At 46.5% G+C, this 19,495-nt stretch overlaps 1 protein-coding gene across 2 annotated transcripts in view; it reads left to right on the top strand.

The window, feature by feature from the left end:
- cdkal1 (CDK5 regulatory subunit associated protein 1-like 1) overlaps positions 1 to 19,495 on the top strand; it is a 163,145-nt gene that overhangs the window by 97,404 nt on the left and 46,246 nt on the right. For both annotated transcript variants that reach the window (XM_053888251.1, XM_053888250.1), the window contains 2 exons: positions 1,196 to 1,341; positions 17,743 to 17,923. In XM_053888251.1, coding sequence (XP_053744226.1) covers positions 1,196 to 1,341; positions 17,743 to 17,923 — 327 coding nt within the window. The remainder of the gene's footprint in view (positions 1 to 1,195; positions 1,342 to 17,742; positions 17,924 to 19,495) is intronic.

Genomic DNA, 19,495 nt, shown 5'->3' with positions numbered 1-19,495 from the left:
AAACAGCAGCCGAGCTGCTGGGACCAGTCGAAACTCATGTTGTCTGTTCGCACAGGCACCTGTGAGTCTGGGTCAAAACGGACTGAAAGGATTGCAAACCAGTATGATCCCCTGCGCTCAATGCACCCTTGTCTTTTGGGGGCGAGCCTCACACAGTACAGATGTTTGAAGGTGACACCTTCTCGTCGTGATAACACCATTTTAAGACACTCAGAAGTGACATTTACCACAGGAGAGGGGTCACCGCAAACAGAGAAGCAACCCGCGACCAATGTTCTTTTGTTGACATGCTTTTCTGGACTTGAGGCAGCTGTGGTTCTGCTTTGAGTCTCTCTTGGATGACCAAGCTTTTGACCCCTTCACTAAGGATGTTTAAAGCCAGAGTGTTTACGCTGTGGTGGTTCACCAACCTGCTTCGGTTGAAGGTTTAGTGCTGTTAAACAGTTTATCGCAAATGGAAACATTCCGCCAACCTTTGATTCGGATTCTGTTTGACGTAGTTTTAACCTTTTAACTCGCACGTATTGATCACAACTTCACGAGAAGAAGTAAAAAGCCAAAATCCTTGCTTAAGTAATTGGAAACAAAATATCTTCTTTTTAAGCGGAGGAGAGTTGTGTGCTTCAGTGAAAGCTCTTGATCTCGCTGACATAAAGGAGCAGCCTTGACTCGAGACTTTGCCTCTGCAGGGTACACAGTTAATTCTGTGCGCTGCTTTTCTTTTGCCAGGAAGACGGAGGAAGAGAGGCTCTCCTCTTATGGAGGAACTGATGAGGAAACGTGTGCTGAAAGACACTGGAATGTTAATGGAATCATGGTTTTATTCATCCTTCTGACCTCAGATTTCAGTTTGTCAGGGCTGCGGAGCATCTCTTGTTGATCTCGTCTGTGCTGTATTTGAAGAAGGATGGCCTCCAAATCCATTCTTCCTTTGGATAAAGAGCATTGTGTACGACCAGCCTGCTCTTCCCTATTCCACGAAATGAAGGTTTTAAACGAAAGTAATCAAATAAAGTTGGATTTGAGGATTATATAAAGCTGATTTGCGGGTTACACAAACAACTTGTTTCTTTCCTGTGGAAACATTTCTTGTTTTGAGCCTCATATATTTGATTATTTTGAACTGAGAAGACGTGGAAAATCAGGTTAACTCACGTGCCACTTTTGTGTTGTGAATCCCGTTCCCCTGCTGCAGGAGATGGCGAAGGTGTTGAATCATCCGCGCGTCTACGCCTTTCTTCACGTCCCCGTGCAGTCGGCCTCAGACAGCGTGCTGATGGACATGAAGAGAGAGTATTGCATCGACGACTTCACACGTGTGGTTGACTTTCTTCAAGAAAGGTAGGCAGTTTCTTATGTGAAGGAGTGAATCATGTTCTTCTGTTGCCTCTGTGTTGGTTGAGAAAACATAAAAACATAAGGGTTGTTACGAAGAAGTCAGTGAAAAGTCTTCTTCGCCTTTAACCAGCAAAAAAGCCAGGTGTCATCTGTGACAATGTGGCTTGTTATTATTGGAAATGTTCCACTTCTGTCTGCCCTTGTGTTTGGAGATGGTATAGATGAGGCAGAGATGAAGAAAGATACCGAGGTTGTCAATGGGAATGACCAGGAGTACAAGATCAAGTCAATGGAAGTCAGAAGGCGCCTGTTGTCCCAGGTAGCTCCTTGGTGAGGACAAATAGATTCTACAAGCCCAGGCCCCGCAGTGAAGCAGCCACATTTCTAGGCTCCATTTCTATACCCATGTTAAGTCCTCACCAGCGTGACCAACAGTGGTCTGTTGTTTTACAGCAGGTGAGTCGGCTGCATGCCGCGCTGTGAGAACATGAACTTCTTTCAAATAACCCAACCCCGGAAACACCCACTTTTGACCCACCAGTTGAGAGCCACAGGTCCACTACTTCTAAGTGACTATTGAATGAATTCTGCTGCAATTTGAAGAGCCAAAGCTGTGGAATCAAATGCCTTTGAAAAGCATTCTGAGGTTGGCATTTTCAGGTTGCAGTGGCGAGGCTGTAATATCCATTTTCCCCACAAACGAACCAAAAACACAAAGATGCTAACGATAAACATGTGGATTAGACGCCCCCCTCCTCCACCACACGACTGAACCTGCACATAATGCATGGGTTTGACCTCTGGCACTGCGCGCAGAGATAAGGAATGATGCAAACTTAATCTTTGGCTGTATGAAAGATAATCTGTCATGGAATTTGACTGTGATTAATTATAGCAGTGCACATCAGGGGTGGGGAATAAATATTGATTTCATACCAAGATAATACACTGTAAAGGGATTGGTATGACAAGAAATTTGGGTCAGATTTCTGCTTTGACTCGGAGGATTACTGAGAGGTTGAAGTGGAAGATGTTCAGTATAGGCTGCTGTGTATGCATGGACCTTGCTAATCTCTTTTTTAGAAAGCTGTGTTTTTCAAATGGCTGCGGTGCGCAGTGTTTTGGATGGATTATGTATGGAGGATTTATGTAAATACTGAACGTGGGAGATTCAGTGTGTGTGTATTTTAAATTGTCTGCCGTCATCTGTGGTGTAGATTCGTCTTTTCGTATGCATTAGTGCTCGCCCTTCTGCGCAGTTGAGCGCCGCGTACTGCACCAATCAATACATTTCATGAAACTGCTTCAAGTGGGTCAACAGTCAAGCTGGAGAATTAAAATGTAAAGAAGAAAAGCTTTTTTTTTCCACTGAGCTCATTTGCCTTCTGTATAGAAGCAGGCCTGTATATACATTTGTAGCAGAAGTTTATGGATTGGCGAAGTCTTTAGGCAAGCAAAAGTTAAGTTTCTGTCTGCGAGGACGGGGAAGTCGATCAGGCTTGACCTCGGCCGTTTGTCAGGATTTGATTTCTCGGTGGGTGCTGAACAAACACCACCAATTTGCATATAGAAGGACCGTACTACAACTTTAGTGGAAAATAACAACTCATCAAAATCAATTTGAACTGATAGTTTAAGTGGAAATAAAGAGTGTAACAGTTCCTAATGCATTTCCTGATCTTAACTCAATGTCAATCATTGAAGACGAGGTTTATCCGGGTCTGAAAAGGCGAATGAATGTGTGGTCCAGTAGTGAGGGAAAGAAGGAGTGTGAGACCAGCAGACGGACCGTGTCCTTAACCTGTCCAGGTGATGAAAGAGCTGAGCCAGAAGACAAAGCTCGTAGTGCCTTCAGTAGAGATGGGAAGAACCAGCCCATGCATGGCTCCCTGGGAAGAGGCCAGTCTCCTCGGGCCGGTGTGGGTTTCCTCTGCTCACTTTCAGAGGGTTGAGCAGAGAGACCGCGTCTAGCTCAAGGCCTGTGGGCCATGTCCAGCTTGCCGTAGTCACGTGACCTGTAACGTGATGCCATGACGTCACACTGGTAAAAAGGTGGCAGGTTCACGCTGAGATACTGTTGTGAGGTCACCAGCACCAGACCTTTGACTCCGCCCACATGGACGGTTAGAGTACAGGACTTTATTGGTGCTAGTGTTTTAAACAGGACAAGGCTTTGTAACTCAACATCTCTTCAAGCTGACTCCGCCCCTTTATGATGCTACTTCCTACACCACATGAGCCTCTTCTTGTCAGACAGAAAAAACAAATGATCGCCCAGATTTGCTTCATTTTCAGCAGAAAAGTCTCCTTGCATTTGTGTTCAATATCTGGCCCCGTTGTTTACCTTGCATGCGCTCACTGTTCTCTCGCTGTTTATGTTGCTTTGGCCAGATTTTCAATTTGTTTGTGGCGTGTTCTGTCGTGAGCTCGGTGACTCTTGTTTTCCCTGCCTCCATCTGTCATCTCTGTACTTCCCTACTCTCCATTTGCTCTCCGTCTGTGTGCATACGTGGATGACAGGTTCATTACAGCCTGCTTTCTTCGTGCCATTTAAATTTGTTTTGACACTTCTATTTGGTCTGTGGTTACACTCTTCCTCCACAGCGCAGCCCCCTTCTCTGGGTTTGATTTGGTTACGCACTCTTCCACTGAGGAGGTTGATTCTATCTCTGCGCTGTTTCTGCGATTGTTTCACTCAAAAGAAGTGGGTTTCCAGTTGTTATTGCCGTCACTCTTTGGAAAGGCTGTCACTGATCCGCCTGACGTCCTCCTCCCAAACGGCTTTCAGGAGAAACGCAAACACAAGTGTCTGGACCCGCTGCATTGCATCACATGACCCCGCATGCTTGTGCTCTCTGGCTGCCCCTTTTGTTTGACTCCTTGTGCGTGTTTGTTTGTGGTCACTCACACTCTGGCTCGTCTTACCTCAACACACACCGATGATGTCGGTTGTGCGGTACAGATAGCGGTGGTCGGACCCATTTGGCCGTGGCAGTAATTACTCGGCTGCAGTTCAAGTTCGGTGAGAGAAGCCAGGGCTGCTGACAAGCCAAAACACACAGAGTAGGACTTGAGAGAGAGAGAGCAGGGAGGAGAGCCTGGGTCGCAGCCAGGTCTGAGTCGGGACGGCAGGAGTTCAAATAGAGCTGCACATTTATCCTATTGATTCAAGCCTCATCATTGAGCACTTGCTTCCAGCAAGTGTCTATTATTACCCCTCTGTAGACCGTCACCCAGAAAACAAGGCTCACACTCGCGTGTTTAAACGACGCCTTGTTTCACGAGCATATTTGAGCAGTGGTAAAAGTGCTAGTCTGCTCATGCAAGCCTGCAGTGGAAGGGGAGGTGTGTGTGTGTCTGTGTGTCATCCTCACAGGTGAGTGCTAATATCAGTTCCCACAATTAGCCCTTTGTTTGGCCGGAGAGTCCGCTCAAAGACGCGGCTGCACAGGTATGTGTGAGGTCAGAGCTTATCTGACTGACATGCACATCAGGCGACACAAGTATTTTTCTTTATGAAGCGCTTAATGCCACCGAGCCTGCAGGGGTCACGGAGGGCGAAAGGCTGCTGGCCTGTCTTATCTGGGAAAACAAGCAGAGCCATCAGGCCTCCCTCCTTGACATCCCTCGCTGTGGGAGAGCTTCAACTCCTTCATGAACTTCAGAGGAAAACTTCGAGGGGGTTTTAGCTGTGTGTTTGGTGGTGTTTACTGCAGGAAATGGCGTTGGTCATGTGACGCACCCAACTAGCTTCAACTAGGTAAATGTGAAGTTTTAGTTTAGTGCCATTTAAACACTTGTTTTATACTCTGTGGGGTTTTCTTTTTTCTCCATTTTAATCTCTATCGCCACACATTGTTTTTGTTTTAATTTACTTATCTAAAAAAAAATAAAAGCATCAACTAGGATTAAGATGTGGGCTGTAATTCCTCAGAGATGTCGTCCTCTTGTTCGAAATAAGAGCGTCTTCATTGAAAAAACATTTGTATCTCTGAAGTATTTATTTCATTCTGAAGCTCCTAGACCCGCCCTGCGCTGCTCTAACCCTTGCTCAGGCTGTTAAAGTGCTTCGCTGTCTTCATGATAGTATCTCCTGCTCTTACCTTCTGTGTCTCTGTCATGCAGAGCTTGAAATTATTCACAGCTTCACACAGAAAAGCAAACTGGTGCTCACGGATGAGAATTGATCTGCTGAGGCAACGCAGCCAAAACCGACAGCTGTCTAAAACGCTCCCCGAGGAGGCCGTCCTGGATGTCACCCTTGTGAGGAGGTTCAAACAGGTCTGGACCTCTGTAGACCGGCTGCTGAAAATGATTTCGTTTCACGTCCATCTCCTATGTGTTTTCTCCTCTGGCATTCTGACGTAGATCTGCGTGTCCATCCAGAGTTTGTGTATGCTCCATTCATAAACATGATCTATAATGCATGCTGCGGATGTATAATGCATGAAGTGTAGCTTTAACTGCTGCTGTGAATTGTTGCACTCATATGAAAAATATTTTTATCTTTGACGGCGTGGCACCCTTTTCATTTCTGTTGACTTTGTCTCATGACTGGAGTTGAGAAGGCCGTTCTTTAACAGACATACAAAGTCATCTCTGGAAACTGTTGGAGCAGAATTGTTTTCATCCGTGCATAATCCGAAACAATCAGCGGGATGATGATTCCATTAAAGTGGTTAATTTGTCCCTGTCTTCTAACTCGGACCATATTTGCCTCACTCTTTTCTCTCTCACTCTATCAATTAAAGTCACATAATGAAGTACAGTCTTTACGTGCGGACGGGGGAGCCAATCCTGTTACGCTGGAATAAATCTGTTAGCGAGCCAGCGGACGTGGTCTGAGGATTCTCTGCGCTCATTTCATAGTTATCTGCGCTGGGAGATGATGTGTGTGAACCAGAGGGGCCAAGATGAAACGGCGGTGAGGAACACTTATTCATCTGTCAGTTGGGATCCGCGTTATGTATTCAACCGGGAGGTCACTGGGGAAGCTGGTGGCGTCACTGGCAGAAGTTGGGCTGCTAGAAACTGAAGTGCTGGAGTGAATGGGAGCTCCAGTTGTGCTGGGTGAATATTTGTGAGGGTCAAGAGGTGAGCGATATGCCTGCACCTCCAGCTGACCCCTCGCATGACTCTTGGCCTTTCACCGCCTCCCAGAACCCACCATCCACATCCAGTAAGATCATTTCAATACATCTTCCAACTTGTCTTCCTTTCCGCCACAGATTTTTGGACATTACTTATTCAGCCAAAATTCAACAGTACTTGGAGTTAGGATGTGACTTCAGGAGAAATACGTGCCGTTCACAGTGATAAATTCAGCTGGAATCCACTCAAGTTTCAGTGAGAGAATTATCTTGTTGGAGCTTGGAGAAGTTCTCAGCTTCCATTGGTATGTGTTGGTGAATGAACGAATGATATTATCGTTGATATAATATTGAAGGAAAAAAAATCAACTTAAGATTTAAAATAAAAACAATATTTTTTTAATTCGCATGAAATTAACATGACATTAAATCTAAAATTTTGTACAGGCAGAATTTCAAATGTTCATCAGTCATTGTCAAACTTGGAACAGAAGAAGTGTTTTTTAGAAGCGTAACAAGTCCCTCTCTGCGCACACAAATGAATTTCTGCACCTTTTAATTCAATGTTTTCCTGAATTTCAGCAAGTGTGGATTTAACGCTCTCAACAGCAGCTGCCGTGCACCGCTAAATAGTTTTGCTCTCTTCAATACAGTCAAGTTTTCGTCCCTGCACCTTCTTGAATGATATCTAGCGACGCTGCTGACACACCAGGAAAGTGAATTCAAGTCGACATGTGTGAATCTCTTCCAGTTGTGCAGTGAATTCATGCTTAAATAAAGACGTGGCGCTGTGATTGTTTTGGTTCAGGACAGAGTGGCAGCTTGTGTCTGGTTGGCCTCTGCCTGTTATTAGCTCTAGATCGTATCTGTCTTTTCCCCAGATCCGCACCTGCTTGATTCAGAGCGACAGGCCGATGATTCGAGGAGAAAACTGTGTTGAGTAGTTTGCTCTTCTGATGAAGCCAACTCACTGGATGGATCCTGCTTGGGTTTGCTCATGACTCAAGTCGATCTGAGATGAGTCATGGATTGAATGTGGAATGATATCCAGGCTGTTGCCCTGCAGGACGAGAGACGCCTTCTCACACTGAAAGATTGTGTTGATGAACTTTGTGTGGGCCTCTGGAGTGTCGTCTGTTTCCGTCCAAACAAATGTCTCCACGGTGTCTGCGAGCATTAGTCACCTCAGTTGGGCAAGACGAGTGGCGGGTTACATCCAAGCTCCGCGGGTTAGCGCGGGACACATGCGCCCAGAGCGTGACTGGTGTGTGTGTGTGTGTGTGTGTGTGTTTGCGCGCAGCCTCCCGCTCCATTTGTTGTTCAAGACTTGTTTGGTTTAGCAGTTGCACACTTAGAGGTCTAAGGTATCAGCCTCAGCTAATGTTTCAACAGAGGCGCAGGCGGGGGGGGCAGCTGCTCCCCGAGGACATGGAAAGAAAACAATGAAAGAAGAGATAAGAGCGCCGAGGGAGAAAAGAGAGGGAAGCAGGTGAGGGCTTGGAAGGCGGGAAGAAACAAAGGCTGAACCGCCACTGTGGCGCGGCACCTCACCCCTCCACTTAATCTGGAGCTGATGATTCAGCAGCCGCCTTGCTCCCGTCCTTTCTCTAACACTTTATTCACAAGTGATGTTCAGTAGTGTCGCGTCGGCACCATGAGCAGACGCACAATCTCTGGTGCTCCAGAGCAAACGCACACTTGAGACAACACTGGTACAAAAGGTGAAGAAAGTCGGGAGTCCGCAGTGTTTTTATTGCTGTTCAAAACAAGCTGCGTGACTCAATCAGTGAGAGCAGGTAACGTGATGAGAGGTAGACGGGTCCAGTCTGAGTCAGGCAGTGAGTCATGGCAGTGTTGTGATGCGCCCAAGTTTCTGTCAGGATTTGAAGGCAGGTCAAGTTCCTCTCCTCCGCTCAGGTGTGAGTCAGAGAGCAGTGGGGTTCTGAAGACAGACAGTGACTTGTGTTTGCTCGGCTTTAGAGGGACGGCAGTTCACTCCACTGGTGTGTGTCAGGGGAAATAAGGTGTCATCAGGAGGAAGTGCCAACAACACTGGGATGTGTTCGGGAATGACCAGAGCCATTAGTCACACCAAGTTCCTCTCTTTCATGTTGGTACAGCCTCTCAGTTTCAGCTTGTTGCGAAGTTAATGATTCGCTCAGGTCGGGTTTCCTGTTGTATAAGCCAACAACACAGAAGCCCATAAACCTTTTTTGTTTGGTGTTGACGTCACTGGTTGTCAGACAAACCTCAGAACAAAGGTTGTCAAGTGACACAGTCTCTTTGTCCCTGAAGAGCCAGAAGCTAGCAGCAGCTAGCTCTGCATCGGCGCTGATCATGGGCCGAGCCTATGTCGCGGCAATAGATGTGTCAGTGGTATGACGATGCTAGTGTTAGCCTGCATGCTTGTCTGTTTGGTAAGAAGAAATAGAAACATACTGTAAAGCTCATGACTAAAATGCCCCTGTTCTAGACCTGGACATCTCTCCACACTTCATCTTCCCACTTGGTTCCAAGTCAGCTCCGAAGCTCCCTGGGTTTGAAGGCATCATTTCAAGTGGTGAACGGCCGGTGAGGAGGAGTGGGACACACCACACTGACACGTGAGGCGCACAGCCACCCGTTGTTAGGGTGAGAGATGGGACACAGCCCATGTGTTGTTCAGCCCCATATCTCTGCCCACCTGTAGCTCTGTAGATGGCTCTCCTGTGTTTAGCTGGATTGTGTGAATAAATGTAGGTGGCAGATCCAGAATCAAAACTATCCATCAGATTCAAGTTGTACTGATGCACCAAGTTTGTGCGACTCCGGCTCATCTAGAAGAAGAGAGGTTCAGATGGAGGACCAGGAGGATCTGGTGTTTGAGGAAATGACGTCAAGCCGTCTCCATCACGCGTGCATGATTTACCGCTAAAGTTGATTCATTGTCACTTAAACTTATCAGTTGAGACGTGACCGTAATCTCTGGGAATATATTAATGAAGATGCGCCGTCATTCTTTCCTCTTTCATTTCACTTGCTAGTCATTGAGCTTTGCTGATGGATAAGAAGAGGTTTGGTTCCTGAGGCTCTCATGTCCGTCATTTATCTGCCGCTGTGATGAGAACCACGTCAGCAGCAGTCAGGCGCAGCGGGAGGAGATGGTCAGCCACTCCACTGAATGAGAAACCAGTTTGACGCTCTCTTCATGTTTCCAGCATCAAATTGACTGCAAGTCGGCCCTGAATTTGCTTGAAGTGTCACTGAACACTGCAGCAAGTTTAGCAGTTGTGGGGCTCAGCAGTGCTCCTGGCTCTCTGGCTGGCCAAATGAGGCTGCTGCTTGAGCTGACTTACTGTATAGTGTGGCGTTCCAAATATTACTCACGGAAAAGGATTCATGGACGAGGAGAGGAGATAGTGTGTTCTTAAAATCTATGAGGGAGAATGTATTTCTCAGCATCTCGGTTCCACTGCAGTAGTTTTATCTCTGGCTACCTCATAAATTGGCGAGTGAGTCTGTGAAATAAACTGTGTGTTTGAGTGAGTGGATACATTTGTGGTATCTATGTGCTCTTATTACTCCTCCTACTGACTAATGAAATGTGTATGTGTGTGTGTTCGCGATAGCCCAGGGTAATGAAGTATGCGTGCGCGCGCACGTCTTAAATTGAACCGCAGTTCTGCTCTGCTGTGTTCGGGCCATTTCATTAAATGATAAAGTTTACTGATGACTCCAGCGGGATCATTAGTTACCCGGCTCTCCATTCATTCCTCGGCTGCCACGTTGATCTTTACAAATGACCTGCTACACAGAAAGACACAGGACATTTTGCACTGCAGGTATTTGAAACAAATGACTGGGTATTTATCTAGGGGACCTTTTGCATTGTAAACATGTTTGCGCCACATCTGGACCTGGAAAAATGTATCGACTGCTCATGAGAAATAATTAGAAATCCAGACTTGTGTTAGGAGAGATGCATATACACAGATGCATTTACATTCCAGAGCGCTAGCAGGTTTGGGTCGATACGTGCTGCTGAAGTTAGGTGCGCTGATGCCCTTGGTTTTCCAGCATCGGTGCATTCTTCAGTGCTGGTGAAAGAGAGATACTGTTGGTCTTCAGTAGCTGCAGCCGAGAGACGTCATCCTTACTCAACAATCGTAAAAAAAAGGCGACCTTGTGGAAGTGTGTGACGTGGAGTGACATGTGCTGGGCTGTGATTTCAGACTTGAAAGATAGAAGACTCTGTTGGTTTGATCTGCTGCTTTCATGCTCCATTTCTAGACCTGAGTTCAGCTTTAACATGCGGCGTCGCTGGAATCAGATTATACTCAAGCTAATGTTTTGAACTTCAGCCTTGTGACTGACTGACTTTTTTTAATCTGAATTTTCCAACAACTGATGCGGTACCCGTTCTAACCCCCAGCGTTCGAGCGTGAGAGGTGTGGGTGCATCCATCCAGCGCTCCTGCGCCGTCATGAGCGCTGGACCCTGTTTGACTAGCAGCGCTTTGCCAGTCATGTCTCATGTTGAGTCATCATACCAGTGGACACAGATGCCACTGACAACAGACAGCCCACTTCCGGCCTCTCTGACGCCCTGGTGACTGGACTCCTGGGCCAACTCCTCTGCTTCTCCATCCTTTCCTCCATCAAGCCTCTAGAGCCCATCTAAAATACCAAGCAGTTACAAGTAAAAACTGGAATCACTCTCTAAATTGTTCCAGTGGAGGTACACATTCTTAGTATGTCTTTCCGGCCCGAGTAATGATCACAGCTGTTGATGGTGGAATAGGTTTTTACGAGTTAAAGTCATTTGAACATTCAGCGTCACATTTTAGGGCTCCGGCTCCGGCTGCTGTCTCACTCCTACTCCGTCTCTGTGCCACACATTACCATTTCAAAGAACACACACGCGCGCACACACACACAGCAGCGGCACAGATGGGTCGCATGGTCTCTTTTCAGATGAATAGGTAAATATTTATCTTGCCAGATTGTCTTCCTTCCACTCTCATCCTCCCTCCGCCTATCGCCTTCCTCTCTACACCTACAACATCACATTCATCTTTTCTTTTTCTTTTTTTGCTGCCATCATTTGTCTGCCGCTTCTGTCCCAACGGTCCCTATTTAATCTTATCTTGGGGACGGCTCGCAGGCATGTGTTGTGCAAACATGCGCGCGTACACATACTTTAAATATATGATGATGAGGGTTTATGGAAACTCATAAGCACGCGAGGTCCTCGGCAAACAAAGGAGATCATGATTGTGCCGAAGACAATCCTGTGTTTTTCACCGGCCTTAATTTGCCCGAGTGCGGCAGATGGAGTTCTGACTGTGATTATCCAATTTTTTAATTAGACGACTTTGGGTTCTGATGAGCGGATTCTACCTCCGCAGACTGTGCTGAGCGCATTTTCACTTGATCCCGGCAGAAGGAAGTGATGTTGGGGAGAGATATTTCACTCCCATTTATTTGTAATGAGGCGATGACAACAGACCTTTCGTCGCTCTTACCGGCCACTAATGAAGCTATTGATAGCATGTGATGGCATTCGTGAACTGCATCTGAAAGCTACTATGAAAAAATGCTGAGTCGGCATGTATTGAATTCACAGGCGACGTCACAGTAACAATAAGTGCTTCAGTGTCAACACTGTTTTGAGCAAACTTATCTTCCCATGGAAGTTAGAACGCTTCCATCAGCACTTCTCCACTGCAGGTTCTGATGTTGAGTTGTGTTCGGCAGAGGGTTGGGCTGGACTTTCTTGGATACGTGCACCTGATTTGTGCTTTTTACAGAGGGTTGGGTATTAGACCGAAGACTGGACCTGGATGAGCGAGAGCCTTCCACAGTTTTACTGCTGTGGTCACTGTCCATGCTCAGGTGTGCACAGATGTCAGTGATAAGAGGGTGGTGGAAGGTCCTGAGACTCAGACAGCACCTAACCTTGTGAGGTGCTCCGGTCAAATGGGGGAGGGCCTTGGCCAGATCCAGGACTCGCCAGAGAAATGGTACTTTCAGTCTTCGGACCTGGAGGAGGGTTCTGGGGAGTGAAGAGTCTTGGAAATGTTTGGATTTGTCGCTCACAATCCAAGCTCATCAGTTTAGGGCTGGTTGGTGTCAGTTGGAGCTGAAGCTACCTTTCATCTGAAATATCTGGCTTTGTTTTTCAATCCTAACCTGACTGCACACACACTCTTGAGATGGTCCTCAGGTCTTCTGTCTCTGGTCACTTCAGTGATCCGGAGAACTCCCCGCTCAGTGTGGATACACAGCATAATCCCTCTGTCTAATTCTCCGTCCGTCCTGAGCCTGCCTCTGGTGCCTCCAACCCTCTTATGGAAGTTGAGCAGGTGAAAGCCGAATGAAGTCCTGGCCTGTGTAATCTTTCTCCAGCCACTTTATCCGCATCTTTCACACTGACAGAGCCTCTGCTCATCCCTGAAGGAAGTGTCTGGCACCTGTGAAGGGATTTGATCGTGGTCAGTGAATATATGGGAGATGAAGCTTCCCAAACTCGTTCAGCCCTCCAGTCCTGGTCTAGTCCAGGTTCTGGGCTGAGACCTGGCCAACACCCTGGACAGGGACAGCGCACACCAGCTCACTCGGTCATCAATGAACCTCTGTGTGTGTTTCCTGTGGAGTCCCCGGAGGAAACTGGCTCCACAGAGAGAAGACCCAGGTCTGCTCCAAACCCGCTCCTCATTCCTTAAACTATTTATTTGCTCACCTTTTTCCCTTGCTGGGATTAGCCAATTTGCCTGAATGTCTAATCCTGTATTTATCGCAGTGAAACAGAAACATGCTTCCTCCCTCTGTGTACCTTGATTAGACCAATGAAATGGCCCTTAAATCCATTCTTTCATTTCCTTTTTCACAATTTTACCTTGAAGTCATCATTGAAGAGCACATTGTTTAGCAGCCCCACATTATTTTCCTTTATTTTTCTCTTCCCGAGAGTTTTTGGGCCGCTGCATCAGTATTCCGTCTCATGCGCCCCTAATATCACGGCGCAGTCTGGTTTTAACAAGGAGGGGATCAGTGTGGGCCTTGTTCCTTTGGATGGCACGCCACTCCTACATCGCCCTCACACCTGAGCCACGCATGTCACTGACAGTGTGTTGTGTTTTATTCACTCCCAGTCTGCACCTTTGAAAAGCCATGAAATCTCTCTCTCTCTCTCTCTCTCTCTCTCTCTCTCTCACTCTAGCTCTCTCTCTCTCTCTCTCACTCTAGCTCTCTCACTCTCACTCTAGCTCTCTCTCTCTCACTCTAGCTCTCTCACTCTCACTCTAGCTCTCTCTCTCTCTCTCTCTCACTCTAGCTCTCTCTCTCTCTCTCTCACTCTAGCTCTCTCACTCTCACTCTAGCTCTCTCTCTCTCACTCTAGCTCTCTCACTCTTACTCTAGCTCTCTCTCTCTCTCTCTCTCTCTCTCACTCTAGCTCTCTCTCTCTCACTCTAGCTCTCTCACTCTTACTCTAGCTCTCTCTCTCTCTCTCTCACTCTAGCTCTCTCTCTCTCACTCTAGCTCTCTCTCTCTCACTCTAGCTCTCTCACTCTCACTCTAGCTCTCTCACTCTCATTTTAGCTCTCTCACTCTCATTTTAGCTCTCTCACTCTAGCTCTCTCTCTCTCACTCTAGCTCTCTCACTCTCACTCTAGCTCTCTCTCACTCTCACTCTAGCTCTTTCTCTCTCACTCTAGCTCTCTCACTCTCACTCTAGCTCTCTCTCACTCTCACTCTAGCTCTTTCTCTCTCACTCTCACTCTAGCTCTCTCACTCTCACTCTAGCTCTCTCTCACTCTCACTCTAGCTCTTTCTCTCTCACTCTCACTCTAGCTCTCTCTCTCTCGCTCTCCCCCTCCTTCCCCCTCCCTCCCCCTCCTCTCTCCTCTGCTCTCCTGAACTCTGCACTAGTTTCGGCACAAAAGAGTCTGGAGAGCTCGAAATCCATCCCGCGAAACAAGTTTGTTGTCTTGGTTCACATCGCCTCTCACTCCTCCTGTGGTATCATGGCGCGGCTCTGAGGTCAAGGATGCCTGAGCCTGCAGGCCGTCGCTTAATATTAATGACCAGCAGCCATTCACCACTCATCAATAGGTCAGAGGTTATCACGGGGTTGCAGATGCAGGAAGTTAATGTAATTACAGATGTGCCGCACTGTCGATCGCAGGGCAGGCTCTATTTTTAACATCTTTCTCAAGCGAGCTGTGCTAGGTCCGAGTCATATGTTCATACCTGCTGCTGCGGGCCTGTCATCCCAGTCCTGCATGTCATGAACATTAGTTTAGTGAAAGTTGAGTCTGGGCTGCAGCCTGACAGAGTGAAGATTTTCTGCTGCTCATCTGGTGCTGTCTATTTTCAGTGGTTACTCGTTGGTAAATCCACTTCATGTCAATGTGAACCTCTTGTAGATCCCTTCAAGAAAATCCCTCCAGCACCAGATTACAATCACCACAAATGTGCATCACACCATATCAAGTCCCCTGGCACTAAAGGTCCAATAAAATGTACTAGCTACCTACTGCTAACAAATTTCTCACTATATTAATGGGGTATTGAAACCTTGAATGTAAGTGCAGGATTGTTTTCTATCTGTCTCACTTGAACAAAGAGTGGGGGCCTTGTGGGGGTCAGAGCCATGTTAACACAAAACTGCATCCCAAGGGCCGCTACAGTGATGATTGAGAACCAAAACAGTCCTGCATTACTGTCCTTCATATTCAAGTGTCTTTGTGGAACCACCTTTCCTCAGTGAACCTTTGTGTTACATCAGTTGGCTTGACGTCCACAACTGTGTGAGCTGAACCCTGGTCCATGCCCTGCCACTCACCTGTCAGTTCTTTTTCATGTTTTATTCCTTTTGGCCCCTAGAAGTGCCATTGTGCTCAAAAATGTACAACTGGGTGGTTTTCTGTCTCCAAATCTGTCACTGAATGTACTTGCTGTGCACTTTCATCCCAACTAAGTCAGAGTGGTGATCGTGAGTCGCGCCTTTCAGTTGGTTGTGTTCAGCTCTCCCAGAGACACCGTACCTACACAGGACAGAAGTGATGAAATCCCAGTTTACTCAGATAACTACCTGCTTGTCTCAGCAGGTGAGTTTCCAGGTGAAAACCTCGAGAATGTTCAGCAGAAAATAATTCTCTCAGCTCTGTGACACATTTAACTGCGACCCAGTAGATTTTTGCTTTTATTGTTTGGTCTGCTTTAAATCACTCTTCTTCTGTTCCTGTAGCTTGTTATACAGCGAGTACCAGTGGCGGGCCGTGCATTTCACACCTAGGCCTTCATCCGTGGTTTCTCCGCTCGGAAGCCAGTTTGCCCATCTGTATATGCTTAAGCCCCAGGGCTCCGAGAGTGAGAAAAGAGTCACGGTTAGTCCTGAAATGACGGTATCAGGAGCCAGTCACAGGACGCGTACAAGTCCCTTTCACCGTGAGGTCAGCTCGATGGCCTCGCTGTCCCCACCTCGTGATCTGATTGGCTATGGCAACTGTCCATCAACTGTATGTGTCCGAGGGCACCTGCGCCTGCACTGTTGCTGCTGAAGGCCTCGGACATAGCGACACAAGCTAATTCTGACTGGAGAAAAACAATACTGGGATCTACTATGACATGAATATGATTATTATATACATAGTATATTTGGGGAAAATACATTCAAAGTGAAATCCATTTTTTGTGCTGAATATGCTCCTGATTTCTGCTTTCGTAAGGCCAGCAGAGATGAAGGGAGATGAGCACGAGTTCTGAAACATCTGTTGGGGAACTTCTAACCAGACAGAGCAGAACCGCCGGTCGGTGCTGTCCGTCCTCTTTATCCGCCCGATGGCTTGAGGGCAGGCGTGTGATCGATGGCTTGGCTCACTTGTATAGAAAATGATTTCCAATTATTCCTGTATTGGAGACCATTTGCTGTCTGCCTAATGGAGGACGGAGAGCACTCCAGCAAATAACCCTGTCCTCACTGCTGAGGACTGCTGGATTCTCACCCCTAGTTTGGATCGGGCTCCTCAGGGGCTCCATCTCTAGCGCATTTTGTTATTTGTCTAATTTTGCACGCGCTGTGTGAGTAGCCAGCTGCGATGCGTTCAGGCGCCGCCCGCTTCATCCCAGCAGCCGGCGACTGCCAAGGCCTCTGCTCTTCTTCCTTCTGATTCCTGTCGATACAAACAAAATACAGCCAAGTGATCAATGGGTCCACCCCCTCCCCCCGCTGGCTACAATTAATCCAATGAGCCTGCAGATCAATAATCAATGGCCAACAATTGGCAGTGGAGTTGCTAATCAGGTTTTGATTGGCTGAATGAGTCCAGTGGGACCAAATCTGTCCTCCTCTCAGGCTGCGGAGCTTCTCTGGGTTGAGGCCGCTGAGCTGCGGGAACATGAAGGGTTTTTTTTAATTGACCGCCTGGTCATTTGGGTTGAGTCAAGCTGTCCAAGTGTGGGGGCCAGTTGAAACTGAATTTTCCTCGAGGATGTCTGCTTATATTTAGCCCACTTTGTGTCTGTATTCGGGAGGAGCCGTTGGATTTACGACTGGATTCCATCAGTTTTCTAAGTGAGATGTGAAGGTTCCATGGTAGAGGACAAGGTGGCTTTCAGGTTTAGCTGAAGGAGGTGTTTAGGTTTTACACTCTGATGTCCATGTGAAACATGCTTTAACAGCTGTAGCAGCTGTGAATATGAGCATGTGAATATGATGGAGGTTGGTGCGTCGGCTCCCATGGAGGCAACTGGGGTTACAGTGAACCTGTTTCTTGCCCCTGGCCTTGCATGGGTTTCCTCCCGCAGGAGATAGTTGACCATCATGAGGGGCGTTTGTTGGATTTCAATCCAGCACAGTGTATATGAAGCTCTGATGGCTTCTCAAGTGAGTGGTACTGCATTTACCATGTTCATAAAGGTCACGTCTGAGGAACGAAATGATTAGAAAAGAACACACTACAAACAACGTCTCTGTATCTTCCAATAAACACTGCGTATTCCCTGCTATGCAGGAGGAAAATAAACAGATGGATAAATATTTTGAATTGAGCTACTTTAATAAAGGTGCAGCTCCAGATGTGTGGAAGCGGTGGCCTGTGGTTGGCCAGCCTGCACATAACACCTACAGTTGTTGCTGGTGGTCAACTGGCTGTGGTCTTTTCCAACAAGCAGAGATCATGATAGTCGTCAGTTCATCCCAAAATGTCTGAAAGGAGAAGGAGGGAAGTCTGATGAACAAGCTGCAGAAATGTCTTTGGACATGGAGCGGAGCACGTTAATGGAGGCGACCCGAGAAAAAGTGTATTACAGGTACATCATCTTTTTTTCAGGGTTCCGGGTGTCACCATCGCCACCGATATCATCTGCGGTTTCCCTGGCGAGACGGAAGACGACTTCCAGGAGACGATAGAGCTGGTGAAGCGCTACAAGTTCCCGAGTCTCTTCATCAACCAGTTCTACCCTCGGCCCGGAACGCCAGCAGCCAAGATGGAGCAAGTCCCGGCCCACGTGGTGAGTCTTCGTGACTCTCTTGAATGAGTGAATGAAAACCAGGTTTGTATTTACCTCCAGTCCCCTCTGCTGCTTCACGCAGAAACTCCAGATATTAGAGCCAGTTTAGGATTTTAGTGTGAAGCCGTTTGGCATGTGGGTTGATAGACAACACTTGACAACCTCTTGTCATCAGTTAATGCGAGACGCTGCTCCAGTTCTGTCTGGTCTGGCTGACTCCTGTTTGAATTCTGATGGTTCTAATCCTGAGAGCTCTTAAAGGACTGGCGCACAAACACGCACAGACAGAGGCAACTTTTAGTCGTCACCGTGTGTAATGACTGAAATGAAAGGTCCAAATATGCTCCAGTGAAAACCTGCACCAGTTTTCCAGGGGATTTTCAAACGCTGTCGCCGATGGACGACAGAGAAGGGATGTGTGTCAGTCAAACTCTGGAGTGCAGCCGTTAAACCTTCCGACAGCATTTGCTCTGTGCACTCGGCATCACTCTTTGGGCGTCACTTGTTTGTCTCTGAGGTCAGTGAGTGCAACTGCACAAGTGTTCTCAGGTTTTTTGTCAGTAAAAAGATTTTGGTTTCATGCCGGACTTTTTCATCTTTCAGTACATTTTAAAACAACTTTACTTTGAAATGACTCTTTAGTTTTTCAAAATATCGACGGCTAAGGATTTGTTTCCCATTTTACTGTCCTTTTCTTTTGTATTATTTCCACCGCTATCAGGAGCTTTATTAACTGCTAACTGAATTTGATTTTTGTCTGTTATTGTGGCTTTTTCTTTTTAAATTAAATAAAAAATCATTGTTATTAATATTGGCGACAAAAATTCTTGTTACCAATGTTTTTGATTTATGTAGATATTTATCTAGTGTAGCCTTTTTTAATCTAGTGTGTTATTGATGAATGACTTTTTGCACAATATATAAAGTAATCTTTTATTTTACAATGAAAGAATGTTTTTTCATCTTATTTTAAATTAATTATTTATAAAAAATAATTTTTTTGCATAGCATATATTATTATATATTTTGTCTCTATCTATGTTTTCAATTATTATCAGAATAGGATGACAAATGCATGCATGTTCATTTGTCTGTGAAGGCCCACACCTGACAGTCTTTGGATCCCCGTCAGAAATGTGTGGTTCTGCACGAGCTCTTCTCACCAACTGTGTCATGTCCATCGTTTTTTGCTCTCTGTTGTGTAACTAATCCAAACAAGTTAATGCCCCAGCATGTTCCGATGTGTCAACATGACAGCTTTCTCATCAGTAAATCCATATTTTGGCGAGTTTGCTCCCTGGCCAGCGTTTTAGGCTTGTGTGTGGAATTCTTTTGAACAGTCAGCAGACTAGCTTCCAGAGAAGGCGAGGACAGTGTTAGCTTGAGTCTAATGCAGAGTGTGCACACAAAATCTTTGCAGTCAAGAACCGTTTTTTCCAACTAAAATCCGTGACTTTGTCTAAAGTAGCCGTCAGCACCATGTTGCTCTTGAACTGAGCGCAGTGCTAAGCTTTTCCGTTTTAATGTGCTGTGCTAGTTTTACTCATCTTCATTCTTGAACTGGTTATTCAT

Source organism: Synchiropus splendidus, chromosome 15, assembly GCF_027744825.2.
Source record: "Synchiropus splendidus isolate RoL2022-P1 chromosome 15, RoL_Sspl_1.0, whole genome shotgun sequence".
Taxonomy (NCBI): domain Eukaryota; kingdom Metazoa; phylum Chordata; class Actinopteri; order Syngnathiformes; family Callionymidae; genus Synchiropus; species Synchiropus splendidus.
This window is presented reverse-complemented; position numbering and strand designations above follow the sequence as displayed.